At 52.1% G+C, this 13,402-nt stretch overlaps 6 protein-coding genes across 6 annotated transcripts; 3 read left to right on the plus strand and 3 right to left on the minus strand.

Moving 5' to 3' along the window:
• Nucleotides 1-1,567: 1,567 nt before the first annotated feature.
• On the plus strand, nt 1,568-2,131 carry A1O5_02670 (uncharacterized protein; the record flags this gene model as incomplete). Its single annotated transcript, XM_007743284.1, has 1 exon — nt 1,568-2,131. One exon carries the CDS (start codon nt 1,568-1,570, stop codon nt 2,129-2,131), a length of 564 nt encoding a protein of 187 aa, XP_007741474.1.
• A 673-nt stretch (nt 2,132-2,804) lies between these two features.
• Nucleotides 2,805-4,582, plus strand: A1O5_02671 (uncharacterized protein; the record flags this gene model as incomplete). The annotated part of the gene is made up of 3 exons (XM_007743285.1): nt 2,805-3,293; nt 3,340-4,326; nt 4,379-4,582. The coding sequence occupies 3 exons, from the start codon at nt 2,805-2,807 to the stop codon at nt 4,580-4,582; spliced, it is 1,680 nt and encodes a 559-aa protein (XP_007741475.1).
• A 695-nt stretch (nt 4,583-5,277) lies between these two features.
• On the plus strand, nt 5,278-5,766 carry A1O5_02672 (uncharacterized protein; the record flags this gene model as incomplete). Its single annotated transcript, XM_007743286.1, has 1 exon — nt 5,278-5,766. The coding sequence occupies one exon, from the start codon at nt 5,278-5,280 to the stop codon at nt 5,764-5,766; it is 489 nt and encodes a 162-aa protein (XP_007741476.1).
• A 1,081-nt stretch (nt 5,767-6,847) lies between these two features.
• Nucleotides 6,848-8,494, minus strand: A1O5_02673 (uncharacterized protein; the record flags this gene model as incomplete). Its single annotated transcript, XM_007743287.1, has 1 exon — nt 6,848-8,494. One exon carries the CDS (start codon nt 8,492-8,494, stop codon nt 6,848-6,850), a length of 1,647 nt encoding a protein of 548 aa, XP_007741477.1.
• An 845-nt stretch (nt 8,495-9,339) lies between these two features.
• Nucleotides 9,340-10,175, minus strand: A1O5_02674 (ATP synthase subunit delta, mitochondrial; the record flags this gene model as incomplete). Its single annotated transcript, XM_007743288.1, has 5 exons — nt 9,340-9,372; nt 9,451-9,629; nt 9,710-9,840; nt 9,924-9,946; nt 10,044-10,175. 5 exons carry the CDS (start codon nt 10,173-10,175, stop codon nt 9,340-9,342), a joined length of 498 nt encoding a protein of 165 aa, XP_007741478.1.
• A 1,558-nt stretch (nt 10,176-11,733) lies between these two features.
• Nucleotides 11,734-13,275, minus strand: A1O5_02675 (uncharacterized protein; the record flags this gene model as incomplete). Its single annotated transcript, XM_007743289.1, has 2 exons — nt 11,734-12,384; nt 12,679-13,275. The coding sequence occupies 2 exons, from the start codon at nt 13,273-13,275 to the stop codon at nt 11,734-11,736; spliced, it is 1,248 nt and encodes a 415-aa protein (XP_007741479.1).
• Between the last annotated feature and the right edge of the window lie 127 nt (nt 13,276-13,402).

Raw genomic sequence — 13,402 nt, forward strand, 5'->3', positions numbered from 1 at the left:
AAACTAGAGAAAAGGTTTTTTCCTTCTTGTTGAGGGTTCACTGGCCGGGAACCACGGGTCGGCGACGGCTCGCATTGATATGGTTGCCCCCTCACACTGAGCGGCATATCTCTATTCGTGGCCTCGTACGCGAATGAGATACCTTGTTACAGAGACTGCAACGTGAAGATTGGCGCGGAGCGCTAGGCCGGTAATTCGTTTGTCTTTGAGCTCGGCCTTCTTGTCCGTACAGAGGGCAATGTTCTTCCTGATTATTTGCGATATGTTCACCATTGGCCTCGTGAGTTGCTGTATGCTCCTGCGGACTCCTTTCAAGCTCATAGCGCTCTTCGTTAGATGGGGAAGTACTGGTTTGAAATGTCCAATCAAGCGCTCCGAATCAAAGCAATAAATCGTGTTGGCCGAGAGCGAAAGTGCCACATTGGTGTTCTCCCAAGAGTCTCTTTAAAGTTTGGGAGGTTGTCGCCAGGAGCGTAGTTCGTGATTCGCGTATTTGTAAAGCCAAATACCATGTTTGTCCAGGGAGAGTTGTCTCGGGACTTACCTGAAGTAGTGTGCTTGCCACGTGCTCCTTGCAGCCGCATGCCCCTGCTACTTCTTCAACAAGCTTCGCATCCGGGACAGCACACGAGTCCATAGAGACGATTGACCGGGATGGCATGTGGCTGCGTGTGCTGGCTTCATAAGGTTTGCGTGGCATGGCAGGTCTTACCTGACTTGAAATGGAGATCAACAGTTTGCTTTGCCCATGTTCAGACAAACAATACAGCGGCAGCACACGAGGCTGGCCCGGACAGATATCCCTGCGCTGAATTGCGCTTGCGGATAGGTGCCGTGGCTGGAGTCGTCTCAACCCGTCATGTAGGTCGCCAATAAACTAAGAGTTAGTGTTGGATACAACTGGTAAGTATAAGTGAAGTGGTCAGTGGAGCAGAAGGGCGTGGAAGCAAATAGCGACATCCCTCGACTACAAGCAGAAGTAGCCCAACTCACCAGCGTTATTGCCGGCAAAGACGAGGAATTTAAGAACGCAGAAGCAACAGCTGCTGAGGCCGAGTAGTGTCTGAGAATCCTGCTTCAAGCTCAAACTGCCAAACTCAAGAAGCAGATCAAGCGACGAGAGGAGGTAGAAGCCGCTCTCGCAGTTCAACAACAGCAGGCTTCCGCTGGGTTGGAAATGGCTGGTGAGGCCGAGCTTCGTGGCCTGTGCAACTTCTACCCGGAGAACTGCCAAAGCTCAACCAGTTCAAGTTGCATTGGATACTAAACAGTAGGCCTGGACAGGCTTGAAACCTGGGGGGTCGGTTGCGGCGGCGGAGAGTGCTCGGTGGTTCACAAGGGGCGAATCACGGGTCTCTCGCGTGGGTACCGGTTTTACTCACCTTGGCAGAGATCAAGTTAGTCGTCCCATCTCAATTGAGTCCTTCTTCTCCATAGAAACAACCATTTCACTGATCCTCGATTCCAGCCTCAGTCATCGTGCCTCGTCCCAAAGTTCTGGAGAATCAATTGGCGAACCGTAACACTCACCCATCGCAGCGATCGAGCACACCATCTGAAGACAAGAATGTCTGTAGCACTGCGGCCCTGCCTGCGACCGAATGCGTTACCCAGCTTGGCTTCTTCGGCCACTACCTCTACAACCTATATCTGTCAAGCATGTCGGCATGCGCGACTCATCAAGCGACCGAAGCGGCCCTATACATTTACTCAACTAGTAACGCTCTCCGACGGTAGTGCCTTCACCATGCGAACGACTTCCCCTATACCGGTCTACAGATCGACCCGCGACACCAGAAATTCTCCCTTGTGGAACCCTACCTCCAAGGAGCTTCTGAACGTGGAAGACGACGAGTCAGGGAGGCTGGCAAGCTTCCGAGCTCGGTTCGGTACAAGCTTTGATAGTTCAAAGACGGCAAAGAAGACGGACTCGGTCGCCGCGACCATCACCACAGACACTTCTTCCCCAACAGAGACCAGAGCCGCGCCTACAAAAGAGCCGACATTTGAGGAGGAGCAGAACATGTTTGCCGAGGATGACATCAACTTGTTGGACTTCGTCAGCTCATTCGGCCAGGAAAGAAGCCAACAAAGCCAGCAGACGCCGCCAAAACAGGGTGGGAAAAAGTAGGATGAATGTCAATATGTACATGTACGATGAGCATTTCTGCATCGCATTGGGCGGGACATCTACGTAGCGGAAGGACCAGCAGAGCCAGGCTGGTTAATGTACATTATGTGCGTGTCGAAAGACTGGCCCAGAGGTCAACGTGGATTACATTACCATGCTGCGTGTTTGGCTACACATTGTAATATTGGCTTTGATAATCGAGCCATACAATAAATCGCCGGGCGACGTTATCCATAAGCGCGTTGAGGGGCACAGGGGGTCGGATCACTGGTGCCCAAAGAATTCACGTCTTCTGGAGCAATCGGCACGAAATACATGGTATTGACTGCTGGTAGGCATTTGATGGAGCGGGGAGCGGGTGCCAAGCCAGACGGAATTGGCGAGTTTGGCTTCTTTGCTCCGCGTTGCACTCCGTAGAGGTCCAGGCAATAGCCATCTCCTTCCCGATCAGCAGTGACAGTATAGTCCTTTTCCAACGCTCATTCTTGCAAATATGGATGACTCACCATGGGGCGGTAGGGCGACTGCTTCTCGAGCGTATTGTCGCTGATCACGCTGACCATTTCGGTAGACGTTCCATCTCAGTCGCAGTCAGATAGCCCGCAAGATCTGGCCAGCTCGGCCAAACCAAATGACAGTACGAATATGCGTCTGAAGAGTTGCTGAGTTTAACATGCTCATCTGCGAAACAGCCCCTCCTTCCACAAAACCGACCTCGTCTTCTGGTCCTCGTCCTCCTTCATCGCGAAAAATCCCGGCTCGCAAGATCGAGGTCCAACCGACGAAGCTCGAAGCCGTGGACGATTCCCTAGATCCTCTCGGTCCCTTGGGCGCAGAGCCAGCTCCCGCAGCATCTGCCATATCTGTAGATCAAGCGCCGACTCCGCCGAGGAAAGAACTCACAGCAAGAGTGAATCGACAGCCTTCTGCGACCTCACCCGGTTTTGTCAGTTCGGAATATGAAGATAGCACTCTTCCTCTCGGAAGACCCAAGGGTCCGCCGCCGGTTCAGTCACAGACGATCCCTCCACCAATCCGACAGACCCCATCGAGTATGAGCGTGGAACAAGCCGCCAAACCAACCTTCGAAATCTTGGTGGGCGATCCACACAAGGTTGGGGATTTGACTAGCAGTCACATCGTGTATCAAGTCCGCACAAAGGTATGTGAGTTGAATAGGAACATGCTACAGCTGCTGATGGCTGCAGACTACCTCAAAAGCATACAAGCAGCCTGAGTTTGCCGTATCACGACGATATCGGGATTTTCTTTGGCTATACAACTCAATGCATAACAACAACCCGGGCGTGGTCGTCCCTCCGCCTCCCGAGAAGCAAGCCGTCGGCCGTTTTGATAGCGAGTTTGTCGAGTCAAGGCGTCAAGCCTTGGAGCGAATGCTGAACAAAATTGCCTCTCATCCGATCCTGCACCATGATGCCGACCTCAAAATCTTCCTCGAAAGTGATGCTTTTAACATTGACGTCAAAAACAAGGAAAACAGGGAGCCGGACTTGGGTCAGAACAAGGGAATGCTGAGTGCTATTGGGATCAATGTTGGTTCGTCTAGCGGCAAGTTCGTTGAGCATGATGATTGGTTCCATGACCGCAGAGTCTACCTCGACGCCTTAGAAAACCAGCTGAAGGCCCTAATGAAGGCTGTCGACATTGTTGTTGACCAAAGGAAAGGTCTCGCCGCCGCGGCAGGAGAATTCGCCGCATCGGTTAATAGCCTTGCTCAGGTCGACCTGTCACCCGCCTTCTCCGGTCCCTTGCAAGGGTTGTCAGATGTGCAGATGAGGATCCGAGAGCTGTATGAGCGACAAGCACAACAAGATGTTTTGACTCTTGGGATTACTGTGGACGAGTATATCAGACTTATTGGCAGTGTGAAGCAAGCTTTCACCCAGAGGCAGAAGGCATTCCATTCATGGCACGCCGCAGAAAGTGAACTTGCCAAACGACGAAGCGCTCATGAGAAGCTTCTACGGCAGGGTAAAAGCCAACAGGACAAGCTGAATGAAGTCGGTGCCGGTGTTAGCGACGCCGAGAAAAAAGCACACCAGGCTCGATTATTGTTTGAGGACATGGGTCGATTGATGAGGGGAGAACTGGAGAGATTTGAGCGGGAGAAAGTGGAAGATTTCAAGAGCGGCGTGGAGACGTTTCTGGAGGGTGCTGTCGAGGCTCAGAAAGAGGTATGTTGGTGCTGTTCAAAAGAGAGGAAGACTGTGCTAACAAGGTCAACAGCTCATCGAGTTGTGGGAAACTTTCTTATTACAAATGGATGCCGAAGACGAAGCTCCTCTGAAAGGCCATCCGCTTTCAGGCGGGCCATCAACGTTGGGAAATCCTGGGCCGACCGGGCAGATCGGCGAGGGCGAGGCTGGTGAAGCTCATGGAACTGCCGCACCAGCTTCAGCAACAGACGTCGCTCTTGAACAGGATGCCTAGTATTGGTCCCTCGAGCGCGCTTCATGAGTAACCACTGAAGGCACAAGCGAGCAAAACAGTACCAAAAGGGCGGCATTGAATGAATCAGCAGCTGTGCAAGCGGGCCTCTACTTTCTCCTTGAACTGTGGGTGCGTTGCCGTGTTAATTCACTCGTCACTAGATACCCAACCTCGTGTCCTCACTTCACCCACCACCTGCTGCTCTGTTGCCATGTAGCGACTGGGCTTCTTGAACATCACCGTCTTCTTCAATCTTTGTGTCATGATCATCTCGTCCTCTTACCAACCCACCTCCGGTCGTGCTGTCCTCTCAGTCCAACGCAGACTACAACATTGTCAGGTGCAACTTCGCCGTCGCGATTGCCGGGTCACGCTCGCTTTTCGCCCACAAATTCAGCTGCGCTCATTGAAAAATAGCTGGCGGGAAAGAGTCGGGCGATCTCAACCAGTGGCACACCACCAATTCTTCTTTTGACGCGACTTCCCTGTCTCACTTTTTCCACTCAAGTCGTGCCTTCCTTGCGAAGCTCATCACGACAGTCCCTTGAACGTCCCCAATGGCACGGATACAGAATAGCAACTTGAGCTCCTTCTCTCCGTGGCATCCTCCCTGTCGTCCCTCCAGCCACGGCGTGATTGCGACCGACCTTCAGTCACCCAGAAGATTCAGGTTCAGCAAATCAGTTATGGGCATCATGGACCACACGTTCCTCGCCCAATCCATCACGTCGGCCGATCCGTCCATCGCGGCTTCGTGGGTCCAATGGCGAAGTGAAGATTCACAAACAACATCAGACCGAGATCCGACACCCACAACTGTAAACGAGGTCGATCTGCCCACCAGTGCAAGCTCAACGGCGGTGGGGAGCTCAAACTCGACTCCTCCACCGCCATTGTCTGCCTCGTCCCTGTCGATGACCACCGTTCTCACATCATCGCCACTCTCATTCCCTCCTTCTACTGTACCCTACAGCCCTCTGCCAACTTCGACCGAGACGTCCACGTCCGCAAGTGTAAACACCACCATCACCTCACCGCCATCCTCTGCCTACACCACAGGCATATACATTGCTCTCGGGATATTCTTGTTCTTCGGCATCATGTGTGCTTTGGTCACCAGCCCTGTGACTGCTACTGCGATCAAAGGGCTTCTCGGGAGGCGAGGAAGAGCTAGAGAGCAATGACGTCGAAGAGCAAGAAGCAGCGTGGACGTTGCTTGAGCGTTGGGTTTTGGTCTACGCGCCCTTCAAGAATAACAACAACCTGCGGCGAAAGAGAAAGAAACGGTGGATGAGCTAGCTCGCAATGGCAAGGGTCCATGTGACCTGACCTAGCTAAAGATGAAGGGTCTTGTTGTCTGAGTAGCTAGATTTGACTGTGTGACATGGAGTGCGGTACGAGATTTTGTCGGGGGTCCAGTTCGAGTCGAGGACCTGTTGAGAACAATCAGTCTGCTGGCATCAGGTACGACGAGGATATCACAATGTTTCACACGGGGTGGCCTTCTGCAAAAAAAAAAAACAAGATATTTGATCTATGTCATGTATGTCAATCGATCGATCGATCGATTGATTGACTGATGGAGCAAGCATGTCCTCCTACTGGCCTCGTCGACGAATTTCCCGTGACCAACGCGCTGCTCTCCCCCCTGGATAGTGAATCAATCCTCCGTATTCGCGAGGTACCTACTCGGGAAGCGCGCCCTGATCCTAAGTCGCCATCTCCCCAGCTCTCTCTCGACGCCAAAGTGTGTATGGACGGTGGGAATGCGGAGTTGAGTGCCTGGGTACTCACGCCAGAATGGGTCCCGTTAACGAACGAACGAACGAACGAACGAACAAACGAGAATTGCTGGACGTCAAAGTCCTTACGGGATCATGGCTGGAAATGTCCATAAACAAGGCACTCTACACAGTTGGTCGAGCTGACAGCATGTTATATCCGACGCACCCCGTAGTGATGTGTCCATTGCCACTTGGAAGCTCCGTGGATGAATCGATATAAATCAGACCGTGGCTTTGCAGGCCCATCATTTGAGTGTGAATTCATGCTCCAAAGGCATGCGGCATTTGGTGCTTGTTAAAAGATAATTGTACCTATACCAAACCGACCCGCATCCCTCCTTTGCTTTTTTGCTACCAGTACCCATGTCACTCTTCACCCATTCCATATAAACCCTTACACCGTTTCACTCGCCCCAAAGCCATGCATCTTGCTAAAGTCTATCCCGTCCTTCTACCCATTCTTGGATAACCTGTTCCTCAATCATCTCCCCTCATCGTCCATCTCTGAAACATCCGCTCTGATAATGACAATCTTGTCACCCCTCTCCCGCGCCTCACGCTCTGGGCTATCACGAATCTCCACCTCGACTTTTACGCCCTGACGCTGTTTAGAACCACTGCGGCTCGGCCCAGGGCTGAGATTGAACTGTTGCTGTACAGAGTTTGTCTGTCTCCCAAACGAAGGCCGATGGGCAGAGATGGATCTTCCCCGAATGGGAGTCTGAAGAGCGGGTTTCTGTGGGCTTGCTCCTGACTCGCTGTCTGGACCAGCCCGTGTGGGCGGTGCCAGTACCTGTTTCTCTGACATAGCACGCTGAAGAGGAGTCCTGGGGCCTGGCTTGTTGTCGCCGGTCTCTGCAGGGAATTTCAGACTTCGAAACATCTCCTTCGTTGGAGCTTCCATTGGCGTCGGGTCAGCCGTCTTCTCTTGTTTCGTCTCGTCACGCTTTGCTTCTGTCTGCCTTCGTGGTAGTTGAGCTCGAGTCGGTCTTCGACTGAGACGTTCCCTCTCTGCGTCCCGGCGTCGCTGCTCTGCATCGTCTTTCTCGTTCGCAGCTTGCAGTATCTCCTGAACTTTGCTTCGAACAATATTGTGTCGAGTTGTCGGATAATGTTCGTCCTTTGCATCTGCATCACCAGAAGAGGTATCGGTCTCCTGAGGTGGCAAAGAACTTCCCTTGTTAAAAATGCTCCATCTGAAAGGCCAAGTTAATGAAGGCTTCCTCTCCTCCTTGCAAACGTCATCACTTCTGGCCTCTTCTTCAACAGGCACAGGGAGTTCAACGTCAAAATGTTCCTTTTGCAGTGTACTTGGAGGCCTGCTGGTCTTCTCTTGTGTGACGAGTGTTGGCAGGGTCAGGGGAATCAAGGGTGTGCCTGGTCTTTCCTCAATCGTGTCTCCAAATTTGATTCGGTGGATCTTTTTTGTCTCCTTGCGTGGAGGAGGGTGGTAATGCTGATGCTGATGCTGATAAAATCGGTCATGCTCGTGCCCAAAATGCTGACAAACTCGTTCATGGCCTGTCGTCTTTTTGCTGAGGCTTTCAAACATGGCAGCTCTCTGCTTTACAGGACTCAATTCACTGGTTTGGTCGGCAAGTGGTTTCAGCCGCGGAGCAGCAGGGGACTCTGGCTTGTCAGTTCCTTTGCCGCCACTGTCTTGCTGTTGCGTCTTCTCCTCCCCCTCGTACTCTACTCGCGTTGATTCCTCGCTGCTCCGGGGCACAACAGATTCGGTGCTTCTCCGGGATTGCCGCGCACGAGATCGCGACCGACCACGATCTTGCCGGGTAGATGCTCGACGGAGAACGAAACCGGGTTTTGGGGCGAGATTGGCAGGCTGCTCATCGGAAGAGACATCAGGTTTGGGAGAGCTATCTTTGATGGCGTCATCCAGCATAATATTCAGCTCGTCCAAGGTGTACGAGCGGCCGCGTGATGGCTCTTCCCGAACAGCTTGTTCTTTCGGAGCAATGGAGCGAAGCCGAGATCTAGCCATTGCAATCTCGAGAGCAGGATCATCTGTTACGTTTTCCATTGATCGATGTTGTCGTCGACGGAGCCGATGGCTGTCTTGCCGCAGGGTTGGCCGCCGGGAAGGGGTTCTTTCTTCGACAGGCCCGTCCATGCTGGTGAAAGGGCGAAGCGGGAGGGTCTCCTGATTATCTCCTTGCTCGCAATTCTTTGGTCCCTTGTAGAAAATGGAGGCTGTGGGAAGACATACGTTGCCTCGGATACTTTCGTTGCTATCTCTGGATGTTCGTCCAGCCGGAGAGGCGAAACTGAAGTCTTCCCTCCGTCCTCGATCAGAGAAGAAACCAGACTCTGTGGCTTGGAAGAGAATGCGAGGAGGGAGATGGAAGGATGGGATTCTTGTCTCGAGTCGGTGGACGTCCTGGAACGCTCGAATACGGCTGGCCACTGTGCCACCTTGTGGACTGCAAATTCGTTAGCAATGTGGCGTGGTTGAGGCGAGATGAAAGCCCAGACCTCTGTGAGCTATCCATGTTCGGAGATGAGTAGGGTGGCTATGGTGATATGGGACCTGTCATGGTGACCACGGCGCTTTAGAGGGAGAGGTAAATGATAAGGTTAGCTAACAAAACGGATTTGCCATGAGAGAAGAGAGGGAAATGATCGTTCCTGACCGGAGGTTGTGGTGCAGGAAGCAAGACTCCGACATGGCAGGAGCGTGAGCGGCACTGATCGAGATTTCAGAAGGGATGTGCACCCAAGGGCAGCATGATCTGGTGTCTTTCGCTATGCAAGAGCGGGATTTGGTTCGATGCGGCCTCCCCGAGCGAAGGCAGCTCACCCGATGCTGAAACACTGTAGGGCATAGAGAAAAGTGAACAAAGTCCAGGAGCACATGGAATGGATATTGCAATTCAAGTCATCTGAGACCTGACAGCAGCCCTTTGTGGTTTTCCCTCCGCCTTACTCTATATGTACAAAGCGTAGTGAGTCAAATTCTTACTTCATTGCCGCCTGCAATGATTCGAGAACCTGTGTAGCGAAGAAAATGCAGCGTCAGCATATCCATCTTCCTCCCAAAGAGACCATTGGTACTGTGTATAATCTCACCTCGAGCTCGATCTTGGCCTCGGCAATGTCTTGCTCGCTTCCGCTTCCACTAGCAATCTTCTGAGCCTCCGCTATTTGTGACTTGATCGCCTCTTCGCTGAAATCCTCAAGGGGAAACCCTTCCACGGCGTTTATGCTTAGCACGGAATCCGGTTGGACGACGGCGAAACCTCCCGAAACTGCCAGCGAAGTGTCCGGTGTCAGCTGTTGATTCCCACACCCCAGGTTGCCGACCTCATGTTCTAGATGTGAGACGTACGGAAAAATTGCTTGTTTCCACCACTCTCCTCGATGATTTCGACCAAGCCGGGTTTCAGCTGCTCAATGGATGGGACGTGCTGTGCAAGGATACCCATTTCTCCAGACTCGGCGGGAATGTTCACTTGTACACTGGAGGTATGGTTGTCAGCTGGGGCCACTATCGAGGGGTTCGAATTGGGATGCTCGGGTTCCGGAGCGGTTCAACAACGTACACGTCTTGTGAGGAATAGATAGACTAAGTATCGACCATATTGTCAGTTCAACTCCTCGAGCCAAAGCATGCATCCTTTCTTCTCTCGCTTTGCAGACCAGCAGGTCTCGGGCGGACGTACCTGGTGAGGGAGGGCCAGGGAGAGCTTTATTTTGTCGGAGACGGCCTCGGCGTACCCTCTTCGTTGAATGGGCTTCAGGATGATTGCAGACCTGGCGCGCAGCGCTGCACGGGACAGTCGGAGGGCGCTCATGGTGAAGACGAGCTCAGGAAGGTTGTAAAGGGAAGTCTGAGAACAGTAGCGAGCTTCAATTGAGCTTTCTGCGGACGAACCTTGATGTCGAGACAGCCAAGCTGGGGTTCCAAAATTGGTCTAGTGGACAGTTTTCAAAAGTAGTAGGTGAGCCGAGCCTGGTCGAGGGGAAATACTAGAACATGTCTTACAGCTGGAAGTTAATGTTAAAGAATGCCTCACATTCATACCAGAGTTGGTGTCATCGTTACTGAAGGCGGGTAGCTAGTGTCAGGCCTGTACCATACACTCGAGCTCGATTCTTGACATATACTCAGGCCAATTCGGGCATATGCATGGATTCAATAATATATCGAACCAGGCAGACCCATCCCATCTTTCGGTCCTGCAAAGATAAAGCTCCATGCGCAGCAGTTGCAGACCGAAAATCATCTGCAAGCGTGAGGAATACGCTGCGCAGGTAGTCGCACTCTTCGGAAAACCAACGAGCGCTTTTTGACCTCGCTTCCGAACACCCATTCATCAAGAGCTGCAAACGGACCACATCACAAGCAATGACCACTGCGGTCGGAGCCGGGGTTTGGATCTCTCGAGTTATCCACCTTGTGCCTCTACGAGCCGGCCAGGGCCAGACACGTCGCGAAGAAAGGCCCAGTGAGCAGCTTTCAGCCGCCGTACTCTCATGGGGTAAGAGATTCACCAGTCCCCTTCCAGAATCAATTTCGGTATGTAAATAGGTATCCGATACTCCGTATTCATATAAAACGTGCTCTGTGCCCTGCAGTTGAACAAGTTACTTTTAGACTAGCATTTTGCGTCAGTGAAAATTCCGCAGAATGCGTTAATCCCAAGCGCATCACTTTTCGCAATATTCCGGGTACACAGAATTCATGCTGTCAGATTAGCTGGAGGATGCTTCGCTGTCATCGTGCATGAGTCGACATCCGAACGAATAGCAGCGTGCCTGGAAGCGGTCCGAAATCATTGCTGCCATCATTCATAGAGTTGACTAAATATAGATGAGTCGTAGCATGGCATCTTAACCTTGGCTTCCCCTTCTCAGGATCAATCCCTTTGCTCTGGACTGGTGCCGTAAATCGAGATTCGGTGAGGCGTTTCCCAGGTCTCACCTTAAGTGGCTAGGCGCTCCAGCACCCATTGTTCGACTCTTTTCTGGATGGAGAGGTGGTCTCTTGAGGCCAGTCGAAAAGATCAAAGTCCAACAAGTTAATCCTGCCCTCGGGTGAGTGATACCCACGGGCGGCGTTCCCTGGCAAAAGCCCCCCTGGACGTTTTGGGCGATCCACCCGAATGTCAACTTTATGTTCTTGCTCTCTCTCTCTCTCTCTGAACGTTTAAACCTCAGAGCTTCCGCAAGCCGTGATATCGAAGCGGCTCTGAACATGGACGACTTCGTGACATTGGGGAATCCATTCAACCGACTTCCCAGAGGTGGGCAGCGTCCGACGCCATGAGCCGACGTGAGATCTTTATCAATACAGGTGGCTCGCTAATAGTGAGTGTATGGATGATCTGTACTGAACCCGAAGCGCAGACCTCAAAGATAAAGTTCTTTCATTCCCGCTGGCAACTTGAATAGCTCGAATCCTTCGTCCACTTTCTTGTTCAACGGGTTCTGGTCCATCTTTGCGGAACCTGTAGCATTTTTTTCCCATCGATCAAGAAGACCGACATTCCAGTCCTGGAAGGTTCGCGCCGACTGAGGAAGAATGTTGGTGCTTTCTTGTAAAGTTTGCTTGAATTGAAAAAAGTCTTCTTTGGGAACAATAAGCTCTTCGCAGTTCGAGCCGGTGGTGTCCAGAAACTCCTCCGGGTGGGGGATGGATTTGTAGAAGACCTTCATAGCACGGTGGGCAGTGGGCCCACGTTTGCTGCTGGAATAGTAGATGTCTGGGTTGAAGATCCAAAGCAGAAGGCCTCGATGGCAGTGATCGGCGTCAGATCGGTTGTCGTCGTCATGGACAACAACCTTGCGGTTCACCGAGCTCGCAATTGAGGACAGCAGCTGAGCAGTCAGAAAGACAGCTGCTGGAAATCTTTCTGCAGCTTGGCCTGGTTCTGGGATTACTGCAAGCCTGGACTTATAAAGACGATAGCTTTTTTGGTCCTCTGCACTCGAACCGAGGCAGCTTTTGCAAGAAAGGCATCGAAGGACACCGACGCTTTCCTTTAGAGGATCCTTGGTCACCTGAAGTATAGTTAGCTCAAATGTACCTCGCGCATATCCCTTGGCGCGGGGCCACTCAAAGGCGCAAAGGTGAAATGAGGAGGAACGGTGTTTTGGTCCATAGCGGCAGATCATCCGTCACTAAAAAGAGGTTGAGTCTACCACCAGGCCACCGATCACAGACTTGATGTCCGGCGAATGTATCAGAAACTAGATCAATGGACTCTTGGCTTGACACCTGAAATGCTTCTTTCTTTTCGCCGATGACTTGTACGGCTTTTGTTCCATTGTGGATTCAGCTGTGGTCCGACTCACCTCGATGTTTGCACAATCTTCTCCCGACAGCAGGAAAGAAACGGTATCCACTAAACCCACGCCGGGGGAGGGAGTGACTTTACCCTTTGCCGAGAGGTCTCCGGACTCGGCGGCGTGATCATGGGGGGAGATCTTGCTGTGAGGCTTATGACAGAACCAAAAGTCCATCAAATCCGCCCAGTTTTCACTGGGCAAATCTTTCCAGGTGACGAGTTTGTCCGTCACCAAAATGCAAGCATCGCATTGGCTGCATTTGATAGAGCTATGTCCATGCAGGCTGACTGCAGACCAAGGGACTTCAACGTCGCTCAGTGCCTCACTTGTAGGCTTCAAGTGGCCGACGTCGTCTATCTGCAAGCGTGTTGAGATTTCTGTCCTCTTCTCAAAGGGAAATGTGACATGCGCGGTGCCGGAGATTTGGGTGGGAAGATAGATGCTGGAAGACTCGCCGTCGTGAATGGCGGTAATGACTTTCTTATCTGAGGAAAGCAGGATTTTCGTGTGTTCGTTCTTTTCCGTTTGAAGAGAAGCATGCAGAGTTAATTGCCCGATGTGGGTCAGGGCTTCCGCGTACAGATCGATTTTCGGCTTAGGCATGATTGTGAGACCCTGGTGGCGTGACATAACATGGAAGCCCTGAACTTGTTTCAAGAGTGAGAAGGGTAGGGATAGTGCAGCTCGCACTTTTGCAAACACATGTGATTTCCCGCGAATACCTAGAGCT

Source organism: Cladophialophora psammophila (genome assembly GCF_000585535.1).
Source record: "Cladophialophora psammophila CBS 110553 chromosome Unknown aczJe-supercont1.3, whole genome shotgun sequence".
Classification (NCBI taxonomy): Eukaryota; Fungi; Ascomycota; class Eurotiomycetes; order Chaetothyriales; family Herpotrichiellaceae; genus Cladophialophora; species Cladophialophora psammophila.